A 13,433-nucleotide genomic window follows, 5' to 3' on the forward strand; every position below is an offset into this window, starting at 1 on the left:
TCGTTTGGGCAGAAATACAACCCTGAGCTGCTTCCTCCTCCCCAGAAAAGGCAGAATCAACATCTCCTGCTTGACCCAAATGCAGAGGGCTCAGCATTTTATTTGGCAACAAATGCAACTCAGTCAACGTGTACATTTTCCCTGTTATCAAGAACTGAGAATAAATCAGATTCCTCTTTGCCTGCATTTGTAAACCGAAGGCTCCAGGATTTTTAAGACTCTATTTTTACCCCAGCAAGGGAAATCCTAAATCACAACAACCTGAAGTTCATCCAACAGGGCATGAACTGGAATTATGAAGCTGTTCTGAGTAACAGCTCCCATCACAGTGACCCACCAGCAAAACCACTCCTGAACTGGAGCTGCCTGAGGCAGGACATCCAGTGAGGAGCAGGCAAGAAACAGGGCCCAAATTCCAGTTTCAGGCTGGCCCTAAAGCTGCTCTGAATGTTGGTGAAACCTCAGAGAATCTCCAGGTGGACAACTGAGCTTGGGCAGTGCTTGGGCCAGGGGACAAGGGGATTTACAGGGTATTTACATGGAATTCAGAGATTCCCAGACTTGTCTGGGTTGGGAGGGACCTTAAAGCTTGAGTGCCATCCCTGCCATGGCAGGGACACCTCCCACTGTCCCAGGCTGCTCCAAGCCCTGTCCAGCCTGGTCATGGGCACTGCCAGGGATCCAGGGGCAGCCACAGGTGCTCTGGGAATTCCATCCCAGCCCCTCCCCACCCTCCCAGCCAGGAATCCCTTCCCAGTATCCCACCCATCCCTGCCCTCTGGCAGTGGGAGCCATTCCCTGTGTTCTGTCTCTCCAGGCCTTTGCCAAAGCCCCTCTTCAGCTTATCAGTGAAAAGAAAGCATAAAACTGTTCCAAGCTGTTCAAAATGCAAAATAAAGGCAATCCTGTCTTGGAACACTCGAGCACAAAGGTGTCACTAATGATCCAATGAATTCCAGGGAGGTTCCTCAGTATCCCCCAGTCCCAACCAGGCACAGAGCAGCTGCAGTCACTTCTGTCTTTTCTCCCCTATTACAAACACCATTTCCTGTGCCAAGGAACCTGCTAGACCCCACCACTGCAGTGCTGGTTCCTTACAGGCAGCTGGGCTGACATTCCCAATCCCTGCACTAACTTAAACCAGTGCAAACCCGAGGCCAGGGCTCTCACCCTCACTTTGCTGGGAGTCTTGGATTCTGTATTCATCTAAACCACAGTGTTCTGCTGGAAAAAAATCCTTTAGGAGACTGGAAGTTAGGCTGGACTTTATGGAGCATAAAGAAACCTGAGCTGGAAACCCAGGATGGTTTCCTGATGCAAACACTGAGCTGGTGCTGGGTGTGACAGAGCCAACCTGCAGTTCCTGGTGTTTCAGAGCAGAAAACATTTCAGGGAGATGCCAAGGGAGTGAGAGAAGGCAGCAGGTGAAGGCAGTGCTGAAGGACATCACTTCTGGCAGGGACAGCACTGGAGGTGACACTGGGTACAAATAAATGCCAATAAATCACACAACACTCAAGTGTCAAACCTGTCCTTAGTGCTGGGAACAACTCAGCCACTTGTCCAGGGAGATTTGATTCCTGAGGGAGCTGGGCAGGTGCTGGGGCTCAGCTCTGATCAGGACTAATCTGCAGGCAGGATCTCCTGGCTGAAAATACCCACAGTGGGCACGCGAGGGGTTGGAGCGGGAGCGCCTTCGGGGCAGTATTTAAAAGGAAATTGAACTAAAATCAAACGAAATGTGCCATCACCAGATGGGCTTCAAGGTCCCTTCCAATCAAACCACCCTGGGATTCTGTGATCACACCAACACCCACCTGTCTGCAAGGAAGAAAAGTTTTATGTACAATTCTACTAATTCTTTCTATGGAAAGAACACAAGAGGAGCAGATATTTAGCAAAAAATCCCACAACCCTGGGGGGGCAGAAGCAAGGAAGTCTGCTTTAAGTGGAGATACCATACAAATGATTTGGATCAGGCTGCACAATTCTTTAAAGTATTTTTAGGACGATAAAAGGTGCAAGTGATAGAATTTGTTACCCCAGATGTGAGCACTGAGGTCAGGGTGAACAGACAGAACAGGCAGAAAAAGAGAGGGGTTAACAAAAAGCAGGAAAAACCTCTTTCTGCCAGATAAAATGGATCCATTGAGCACCTTGCCTGGTGAGTGGATGGAGACCTGCAAGGTGAGTGCTGAGATGAGGCAGGGAGGCTGATCAGGATCTCAGGGTAGGGAACTGAGTGTGAATGAAATGCACAGGAGGGATTTAGCAGCAGCTCCACCTCCCAGCCAGCACTGCCTGCTGGGGAGTTATTTTTACTATAACCACCTCTCTGCTGATTAACAGGGGAGAGGGAAAAATCCTCAGCACAGAAAGTTGGAAAGCTTTTCAGGAACATCTGAGGAATTTCTGTCTGGTTTCTCTTGTGTTCTGAAAATCCTCTAAACTGCACATACAGAAAACATTTAGTTGCATTTACTGCTTTGTTTGCTTCCAGGAGAGGATAAACCCAGAGATTAAAAGAGTAAAAACTACAAAGAGTAGAAAATAAGTTTTCAAATTCTATGATATTGATGCCTGTGAGAGCTCTGCCAGCTCAGTTATCTCTGTATCAGCTCACCCAGACCTGTGATTGTAAGGACAACAAACAAGCTTTCATAATAAAGATTGCAAGAGCAAAATTTTAAACCAAATGCTAATAAACCCTTGGCAATCTGAATAAACCATCTGCAAAACACAACCCAGCCAGAACACTCGGAGCACTCCCATCTCAGTGACCTTTCCATCACTGATGCTCAGCCCCTCTGGGGAAAACATGTCAATCCACTTCAGATGAGGTTTTAAATGTTTTGTCTCATTTAAAGATCCCACAGAGCTGTGCTTTCAAACAGCTGCCTCTTGAGCTGCACAGAATTCACAAGCCAAGCCAAACTGGGGTTCCCAGTTGCCCAAAATATGAATCTTGTTGCTGATTTGTCTTGTAGTTAAACCTTGGTGTCAGGGCAGGTGTTGGCAAATCCCACCACCCCAAAAAACTGGGACATGGAAAGTGTCACCAAACACCATCACCCCCAAAAAACTGGGACGTGAAAAGGACCAGCAAATCCCAAAAACTGTGACATGAAAGGAGTCATCAAACCCCAAAAAACCTGAGACATGAAAGATGTCAGCAAACCCCCAAAAATCTGTGACATGACAGGTGACGGCAAGCCCCTTCACCCCAAGAACTCTGTGACAGGAAAGGTGTGTACAAATACATCATTTTTGGGTTTTTTTCTGCTCCACATTTGCTGCCAACATCTCTTTACTCCTGCCATGTTTCAGTTCCCAAGACAACTGATGACCCTCTCATGTTTAGGTACAAAATCAAGCCCAGGTGACCACAGAACATCAGGGTCTGACCTGAGCCCAAGGGAACATCCCCAAGTGTCCCATCCAACCTTGGCTCGAGCCAGGACCTCCCTGGGACCACCACAGGGCAGCCAGGGGCTCCCACCTGCCTGCCAGGAGCTGACAGCGCTGCTCAGGCTCCAAGGAGCCAGGGCTGCACTCCTGAGGCGCTGCCACCACCACGGCCACCACTTCAGTCAGGGCTACCTGAGCTCGTTAAAACCTGTCCCTCGAGCCAACTGTGAGGAACCAGGGAACACCGAGAGGATGGAAAGGGAAGAATCCCATCCTCAGCACTCCATCCCTGGAAGTGTCCAAGGCCAGGCTGGATGGGGCTTGGAGCAAGCTGGGACAGGGAAAGGTGTTCCTGCCCATGGCAGGGGTGGCACTGGATGGGCTTTGAGGTCCCTCCAACCCAGCCCATCCTGGGGTCCTGTGGTTCAGTGAAAAGGTGAGACACATTGGCACATCACAGAGGGGAATTTGTACTACCCAAATATGAGATTGGGAACTGAAGCCTCAAGAGAAATAATTAGAGAAGGCAGAACTGTAATTAGGCACAGTGGTGAGTGGCCGCTGGCTGCAGGGCGATGACCAGAGCCTGGCATGGGCAGCGAGAGCTGCCTGAGTGACCATGGGGTGTCACTCACACACCACAAACCCAGAGAACAAACCCATGGCTGTGTGAGCACAGCCCCTCGGGGACTGCCCTGCCCCGCTCAGAGAGCTCAGCTCAGCCCAGGAGTTTTGGGGCTCCACCTGAGGAGCTCATTCCCCTGCACACCTGGGTTTTACCCTCCCCTCCCTCGACAACGTGACAGTTTCCATTTTACATCAGCCCTCCGAGGGGCTGACAAACCAGCTGGCTACAAAAGGATGCAAAAATTCTCTTGCAAATCTTTTGTCTTTATCCCCTGACACATTTTCTCTCCTCTCGTTAATGCGGGCGACAGACAAAGCACAAACACCGTCCTCGCATCCAAAATCTGGGGGGAAAGCAGGTTTATTGCTGGCTGGGGCTGGCAAGGGGGACACAGAGATGTTGTTCCAGGCGGGAGAACAAAGATTAACTACTCTTCTCACAGATTTTAAATCCGGGAAGAGTGACCTCATACACCACAACACCATTGAAACAACAAACCCCACAGAATACAACAAGCTGCTATTGACCCTTGGAATGGGAACGGCTCCATTCAAACGGGGGGTTTGGGAAAGAGCTTCCAGAAAGTGACAGGGAAATTCCACTTTGAATTTCAGCACCGGCAAGAGCTTAACTCCATAAATCATTGCACCCATCGCTCTTGTGCTCCCCTCAAACAGAGTGCCAGAAGCTTACGGGAAAAGCACAATGCGCAGATTTTTTTGGCAGGGGCTGAAAGGTTTTAACTTTGCTATCACCCTGCTCTCACAATACAGCTCGTGATCTGGGGTTCCTCTGCTCGGGGGAGGTGTGGCAGGAGGGTACCCAGGGGAGACCGGTGGGGACCCCTGTGGATGCCACGATCTGAAAATCCATCGCTCAAGTTTAGGATCCCGACAAGCCATTAACAGCTGCTGCTGCACCAGACGCTGTGCAACCAGCCAGGCAGTTAATTTCCCCCTTTCCCCCTCCATTTCTATCTGTACAGACCCATCCTTTGTTCTGCCTGCCGAGCGCGGACGGTGCCGGGCTCCCAGGTGCACCCTCCGCGCTCTAAAGTCACTCGGCACTTCCCAGCTCCTGTCCGCTCCCTGCCCGGAGAGGTAAAAATTAGTAACATACCATCACGTGGTAAATCTCCTTGCTTGGGAGACGGAGAGCTCTGCACATTGCTGACCTCGATTTCTTTCCTCTCCAGAGGAGCCGTTTTGCCGGGCTCCAGCTCGGCACCTTTGCTTTTGGGAGCATCGAGCCCCGGCGCTCCATCGCCGCCGTTCCTCTTGTCCCTCTTGCCCGCCGCCTCCTGCCGCTCCTTGTCCTGGCTGCCGAGCTCGGGGATCTGCTCCAGCTTGCTGTGGAACACGCTCGGGCTGCCCAGCTCTTTCTTGAGCGAGTTGCTGCCGTTCCACTCCTCTCGCTTCTTGGCGGCCGGCTCCTCCCGCGCCGGGGCCGGGGGCTGCGCGCCGGGGCCAGGGCTCGGCGGGGCCGCGGGGCCGGCCACGGCCGCCTGCTCCTCCGCCACCGTCAGCGACCTCTTCATCGGGGAGCTCGGCTTGCCGGCCGTGGGGCTGCGGCTCTGGGTCAGGCTGCTATTAGGAGAGAGCAGCCCAGTGGCGACGTCTTCTCTAAGCACCGGCTCAGGGTATTTATCGGCCAGGTTAAGGGTTAGGGGCACCGACAAGTGAGAGCACTCTGACATCGCACGCCTCATCGCCTTCCTCTGGTGGGCAGCCCTGGCCAGCAAACTGCCCTCAGAGCCCAGCTGCTCCTCCATCTCCTCCTCCACCTCGGGGCTCTCGCTCAGGTCACTGCTTTTGGACTCATCCTGGGCCAGCTCCACGGTGGTGGTCGGAGGGACCCCTTTGGCTGCGGGAGTGGGGGAAGAGAGCCCGCTCTGCCCGTAGCTGTCGTTAACCACCCCCAGGACACAATAGCCGGGGGCTCCATCTTTTCTCACGGCCGCTTCTTTAGACCCCGAGTCGTTCGGCAGGACAGGCTGGAAATTGGGGTTCCAGACGCTGATTTCCTGCTCCTTCATGTATTTGCCGGGATCGCTCTCTGCCACGCATAGATGGGGCAGCTTTGGCTCCGGCTGGCACTTAGTCTCCATCCCAGCCTTACCCACAGCTTTCTCTTGGTCGGTGATGGCTTCATTTCTACCCAGCCCAGGACCGGCTTTTTCGGCTCCTGCCTGTCCCACGCGGAAATCGGTGGCTTTGGGGTTCCCGAAGTTGCCTTCTGCAGGAGGAAAGGTTTCCGAAATCAAGGACCAGCTCTCAAGGTGACCTGCAGCCGCCTGGTATTTCTTGCCCGGCACCTCAATTTCTCTTTTGTCCTTCTGGGCTATTTTTAGCTCTTTGTCTAGTTTTCCCTCGAAGAAGCAGAGCTTGTCCTCATCCGTGAAACCGGCGTTCTTAACGAGCCCGTCCTTAATCGGTCCCCCGGAGTTCACGTTCAAGCCAATCTCGTTAAGCTTCCCCTCGGTCCTCTGCCACTCGAATTCGGTTTTGCCGAAGTCCTTCGGGGACTCCATGCGGTGGAAGGCGGCCGGGAAGCTCTCGGGGCTCTTGCCCTTGCCCAGCGGGCTGTACTCGGGCTGCTGGTTGGAGAGGGACATCGCGGCGGCTCCGCGGCTCCGCTGCAGCGCTCGGCGCGCCGGGCTCGCTGCCGTGACGACACGGCGTGCCCCCGGTATTCGTGACAAACCCCGTCCTCCCCACCCCCTGCGCCGTCGCCTTCACTTACTGCAGGCAGCCACTAGTTCAAAAGAAACCGGCAGGTTGCATCCTTTTGTGGAGAGACCTCAGGAATTCACTCGGGGAAGGCGAGCGCCCGGCCCTGGGCTGAGGCTGCCGTGGGTTTATCGGCTCAGGGGAAGGGTTTTTCTGTCAGCAGCCTTCGGGGGGTCCCGACACGTCTGGGGGAATTTCGGCTCCTCCTTTTGCTCTGCCAAGCTCTGCCGTGATCGATGCTTTTATCGGTATCAATTCCTGCTGATGAGCCATTCCAAGAACACGCAGGACCCAAGGTCAGCGCTTCCCCCGCCAACAAAACCAAAGCACGGCCCCCCCCAGCCCAGCCCCAACAGCACAGTGCAGAATGAGCTCTTTCAGCACAAGGGCTTTGTTTTCTGTGAATTTTAATATATTCTTCTGGAGTCAACAGTGATCACAAGTCCTGCTGTAATGAGGATTTCACAATGCACAAACCGGATCGCTCCCGTAAGCAAGAGGACAAAGCTGAAAAGGATGGGATGGGATGTGTTTGGAAAGGTCCTGGAGTCTCAAATACAGCAAGATTCATTTTAATGATATATTTTTTAACATGAACACATCTTACAGTATTTTTAGCTGGTTTAAAGATGCCACATATCTGTGTTTTGAAACACCTGCCTCTTTGGGTCCACAGAATTTGCCAGACAAGCCAGACATGTGCCCCAGTTATCAAAAATACAAACTTCATTGCTTGTTGTCCTGGTTGCAGGTGGATTTTTTTCTGTCACCCTTCATCCACACCAGCACTGCACACTTTGTGCTGATCCATCCCAGCCCAGCCTCAACACCTCTGATGTGCCCTCCTCAGCCACCTCTTCAGCTCCTTCAGCTGGGAGTCATTTGGACACCATTCCCCTGGTTAAACTGGGCTGCAGGTTGCTCAGAGGTTGCACTGGCACCAAACTGCAAATTCAGCTTTTATTCTTAAGTGTCTGGTGCAGCTTAATCCTTGACTGAGGCAGATTTTGCTCTCTGAACCAGGGTCACAGCACATGAACCGTCTCAGATACTGCCACACTCCACTCTGGAGAAAATGTCCTTAGAGCTCATGGAAAAGGCCTCCCCTGTTCGAGTTGAACTGAAAGAAATGTATTTTTATACCCAGAGCCTGCAAGTTCCACTACGCCCCCTGAATTGAACCTGCTGTGAGAAATGCTACAATCCACACATTTATCTGCTTGTATTTAAGCTTGGGATTTAAGGCACTGCTATATTTAAAAACAATGACTAAGGAACTGTAAGTTATATGAATCTTTCCTGACAGCCTCTAATTAACCAGAATAGTTCCACCCACAACCTTCACTTCTCAAAGAGCCTCAACAATTTTTCTCTGCTTTAAAATATTCCGAGGTGTCTTGCTGTGGGAAACGGGCTCTCAGCTCACGGCTCGTGCTCTCCCTCCTCCCTGATGTAGGACTAATGTTTGCAAGCACTTGCTCACTCTGAAAGTACTGACTGTGCTCCCCAATCTGGCAGGCCCTGAGTTCCTCTAATCCTGTGTAATTACTGTTATTCCTCCATTGCTCATTCAATCCAAACCAAGATTTTTTTACAGAAAATCTCAATCCACCAGAGATCCCTTAAAGCACTTCACCAGGAGTGAGGGCAGCCCTGTAAAGCTCTCTGAAACCACCTAGGAGCTTTTTATTTGATTTTTTTTTTTGTTTTAAAAAAACAAGTATCTACCATTTCTAACAGAGGAGAAAACCCTCTCTCATTTCAGGGCTGGTACTTCAGAGCCTGGGATTGTGGAAGGGATTTGCATCACAGGGAAGAAAAGCCTGACCCCATGTCAGTGCACAGCCTGTAACAGCCCCCACTGCTGCGTTATTAAATAATATTTTCTAATGCAGGAAATGAACCACAGTCAATACCTGGGATGCTCAGAAGCAGGAGAATGCTAAGCTATGAAAAATCTCCAAAGTCAGCCAGTATTTAATCTCTCAGGACATTAATGGAGGTAATGCAGAGTTCATATGCTGAGAGCTTCCCAACAGCTTCCTCCTGCCCACAGCATGCTGCTCCCAGAGCCCTGCCCAGCTCCAGTGCCCTGGCCTCTATCTTCTACCCAGTCCATTTCTTCTCATTTCCATTTATCAATATTCTGCCTCTGAAGCTGTGCCACAGTGGTTGTGCAAGGCCAGGAATGGCCACTCGCTGTGACCAGCAGCTCTCCCACCAGAGCTTTGCTCCCTTTTGTTCCTTTAGATTCCCATAAACCTTAAATTCTCTGAAGAATTAAAAGGCAAACTGGTCAGTGAAGACGAGCCAGAAAGGGTGGAAGGATGTTCAGAATACAGAATTGGGAAGGTTTTGAAGGTGACTCAAGTAAGGGTCTCACTGGAGCAGAGCTGGGTTGGAAGGAAGAGTCAGATACCCTCAAAGGAGCCCCCACCACTGCTTTTACCCTCAGCTCAACAAGGAGGAACATTTCCTACTCTTCAAGTACCAAATCTGAGGTTTCCCTCTCCTCTGGGCTCCCCACCACCTTTCATGCCAGGCAGGAGCAGTGACACCATTACAAGATCCTGTAGATCAGCCTCGGTCCAGCTCTGCACGTGGAGCTTCCCCCACTGCCTGAGGGTCCCCACTCCCTCCCAGAGGTGAGAGAGCCTGGTCTCGAGGAGGAAGGCTCTATTTTGCCTGTTCACGAGGAGGAAGGCTCTATTTTGCCTGTTCACATCCTTTTATCCTCATTTAACCCTGTCCTACCTTGCAGGTGGAGCTGACAGGACCAGCCTGCCCGGGATGCTGAGCACACCCAGCACAGTCTCAGTCCCAGCACCAACCTCTGCAGCCACCCAGATCTACTGGGATGCTTTCCCTGATCCCTTTCCCAGGGCAGCCATCCCAAAGGATGCCTGAGCCCTCCCTGGGCTGCTCCAGGTGGAGCTGGGCTGTGCCAGGCCCCGGAGCGGGCGGAGATCACTACATCCCACGTCAGCTCTGGTACCCAATCTGCAGCCTCCCAGCCTCAGCAGATGAATCAGCCTAGTGCTTCTATTTTTGCTTCACTCCCGAAGCTATTACTTATCCCTGCTAATGCTCTGGGATTTTTTTTTTTTTTGCTTTAATCTAACACAATCATTTCTGTGCAGCCTCTTGCACTGGTTTCTAAGGCAACATCACTTTCCAGGATGATGAGCTCCTCCGTGCCAGCATGGTTGGTGTGGTCTCTAATTAAGAGTTATTACCAAGAACAGCAATCAGAGTGAGCAGAGCCACGAGCTCTGTGTGCCCAGGAACCTGGGGTTTACACACCCCTGCCCCATGTGCTCACACACACGGACTGCAGAACCAGCCTGACACCCCTGCTCAACTCACGCTTCACTTCTTCCACAGGCTGCAAGAACCCAGGCTGAAGGATAAAACTGGAATATTTAGGATTCTGACCACCAGAACCTTGCACTATAAGCTTAACATTGCAAAGGTGTGCAGTTGTACAAACCTTAAACACAGCCTCATGTTTTATAGGAAGGGTCATTTACAGATCAAATCCTGCTTTAGAATTTACATCAGAAATCAGAGATCAGCCAAAACCAGAAATCAAACACACTCAGAGTGTTTCCAACTCAATATTTGCTTTTTGTGGGGGTATTTCATAGTGGAACCGAGTAGAGGCAACACAAAGTTCACCAAAGGATGCACAAGCCACAGGCTGGCAACATCAGCCAGGGAAAGAGGTTTGGAATTCAGATTTCCCAGAAAGTTACACAGCATCACTAAGGAAATGTGGTCAGCAGCCTCAGCCTGGCAGACTCTGCAGCCAGAAGTGGATTTGTTTCGCTCCCAGCTTTTCTTGAAAATCTGAGAGTCAAGGATGAGCAGGAATGTAAAATAAAGGAAGGAGATCAACCTCAGGAAGGCTGGCCAAGGCCCAGCTCCAAGGGAGAGCTGGGCACGGCTGCATCCAGCTGGAGAGGAACCAGAACTGGTGCAGCAGGGTGGGAAACCAGCTGGGGAAAACCAGGGGCACCTGCATGGGATCAGCTGCTTTGGGCAACCCCAAAAGAACACAGAGCTGTGGGGTGGGGCAGGACAGGGAGGGGGGATTTAGATGGGATATTGGGCAGGAATTCCTGGCTGGGAGCGTGGGGAGGTGCCCAGAGCAGCTGTGGCTGCCCCTGGATCCCTGGCAGTGCCCAAGGCCAGGCTGGACAGGGCTGGGAGCAGCCTGGGACAGTGGAAGGTGTCCCTGCCATGGCAGGGGTGGCACTGGATGAGGTCTGAGGTTCCTTCCAACCCAAACCATTCAGGGATTCTGTTTGTGATCCATCCTGTGATTCTGTGATCCTGTGATTCTGTGATTCTCGGGATCAGAGGCCCCGAGCACCCTGCACTGCAGAGCTGCACCTCTGGAAAAACATCCTGTAAGCTCAGCTCAGCTCAGCTCAGCTCAGCTCAGTTTTTAGCCAGGGACAGAAGCAACACCTCCACAGAACCTTCTGTTCAAGCTGAACCAAACGCACAGCAGGGCCAAGGGCAGGGGAGCAGCCCAGGGCCGAGGTCCCCTCTCAAACCCGTGTGCCACTGCCAGAGAACTGCCTGGTGACACTGTGTGGGGCTCAGCTCCCTCCCACACCCCCCCGGGATAGCTAACAGCTCTTCAATTCATCAGCAGCCTGCAATAAGATGACATTGAGCATTTCAAAAGCATTATTAGAGCAGCTCTGTTATTACCAGCTCCTGCACCACAACTGCATTAGTGCTGATGATCTCAGGATGACTGGCTGCACTTACACATCCTTCAGCCCCTGCCCTGATTAACACAACGTTCATCAGCTGAAGAATTCCTGTCAGACAAACCTAATTACAGTTTGGGGTCCCACAGGAGAACTACAAACATGACATGACTGAGAGGTTACTGGGCAAATGCTAGACCCACTTAAAATAATGGAAACCAGGCAGGAAAAGAAAATATTTACAGCAAGATCTTCACTGTGGCTGCAAAAGCAAAGCAAATCCTGTCATTAGACAGGGATGGGCATTTCTTGCTTTTAAATGGATTTGATTTGCACACAAACTGTTGAGAAATCTGCCCAGCATTCCACAGGGTGACTGTGGCAATGGGCAGCACGACAGCCTGGCACGGGCTGGGGACGGGAGGCAGCCACAGGGATGAGGATGGATGGGAGGGCGAGAGGGATCCAGGCATGAGATGAGCACTCCAGCCCCCATTTGGGGCAGGAATTCAGGAGCAGACTGTCTGCACCACAGGGTGGTTGTGCAATGAGCACTCAGCTGTGGAGCTGGCCCTGGGCTGAACAGCTTATGCAAATCAAAATCCATAAGAGGATACAGCCCCCAAACACTGAAACAAATTAATTTCTTTTTTTTTAAATCGACTATTCTTCAAGGACACATTGAAAAAAAAAATCTTCTGCAAGTCTCCCTTTGAAATAGAGCTTGAGGAGCAGAGGGAAGAGGGATGTCAGCAGCAGATGAGAATCCAATAGCCCAACCCTGGCCCAGTGAAAACTTTCCATCATTCTCCCCTTAACCATTCCCCAGCACTTCCTTGGAAGTACAGAATTTAGGACCCTGACTGTCATCTCTAATTCCCAAATTGAGTTTTAATTCACACAAGAGGCAAGACAAAGGTTCAGTCATATTGTAAAGGCTGATAATGCCTGTTGTGCTTCTGTTGTCAGCTCAGCTGCCTCCTGACATTAAAAGGTATAAAATAATTTTCCAGGAGGCTCTGGGGCAGTTTTTCCAATGGCAATGACAACAATGAGAAGCTGAAATAAACCTAAAAGAGGGCTAAGGGATTAAATTTAAGAATTGCACAATCAGCCTTATAGCCAATGCTCCTTAAGCTGCAGAGTCAAAAATAGAAAAAATAAAATTACAGAAGTGTGCAAGGCCTAATTTCCAGGAGATGGATCCAGCTTCCGTCAGAGAGAGAGATCTGCAGCATCACAGTTGCCATGGCTCCCGAGGGAGCTGTACCACAACGCTGGCACCTATTTTAGCAGCACAGACAGGAGCTGATGTTTTCAGGGAAGCATCTTGTTATCCTGGAACACACAGTGTAGGACATAGGGAGCCTGGCTAAGGAGATTTCATCACTGAACTTCAGCAGGAGGTCCTCCCAAATGCCTTAATCTGGGAGTTAATCACTGCCTGCCCACCAGGGGAAAGAAACACGAAAGATGGAAAGGGACTTGGGCAAGGGATGGAGGGACAGGACACAGGGAATGGCTTCCCACTGCCACAGAGGGGATGGATGGGATATTGGGAAGGAATTCCTGACTGGGATTGTGGGGAGGGGCTGGGATGGAATTCCCAGAGCAGCTGGGGCTGCCCCTGGATCCCTGGCAGTGCCCAAGGCCAGGCTGGAGAGGGCTTGGAGCAGCCTGGGACAGTGGGAGGTGTCCCTGCCATGGCAGGGCTGGCACTGGGTGTTCCTTAAGGTCCCTCCCAACCCAGCCCATTCCAGGATGCTGTGAGGATATCAGGTGTGGAGTAGGAGCCTCCCAGTCCTGCCTGACAGTCACAGGTGAGGTGTTGGCCAAGGTGTGGCTGAAGATACAATCCCCCTGAGCATCCCACTGTTACAGAACAGGAGCACAAACAGGCACGTGGAGGGGACACACAGTCCATGGGATGTCTGGACTTCCACA

At 51.5% G+C, this 13,433-nt stretch overlaps 1 protein-coding gene across 11 annotated transcripts in view; it reads right to left on the reverse strand.

The window, feature by feature from the left end:
- Positions 1-13,433, reverse strand: part of MAP4 (microtubule associated protein 4) — a 148,839-nt gene that overhangs the window by 33,644 nt on the left and 101,762 nt on the right. The window contains exon 1 of one of the 11 annotated variants that reach the window (XM_053936498.1): positions 5,156-7,096. The exons of the other annotated variants lie outside the window; for them this stretch is intronic. Coding sequence (XP_053792473.1) covers positions 5,156-6,650 — 1,495 coding nt within the window. The 5' untranslated portion in view covers positions 6,651-7,096. Of the gene's footprint in view, positions 1-5,155; positions 7,097-13,433 lie in introns of those variants that run through there. 11 annotated transcript variants of the gene reach the window in all.

The sequence above is a fragment of the Vidua chalybeata genome, chromosome 1 (genome assembly GCF_026979565.1).
Source record: "Vidua chalybeata isolate OUT-0048 chromosome 1, bVidCha1 merged haplotype, whole genome shotgun sequence".
Classification (NCBI taxonomy): Eukaryota; Metazoa; Chordata; class Aves; order Passeriformes; family Viduidae; genus Vidua; species Vidua chalybeata.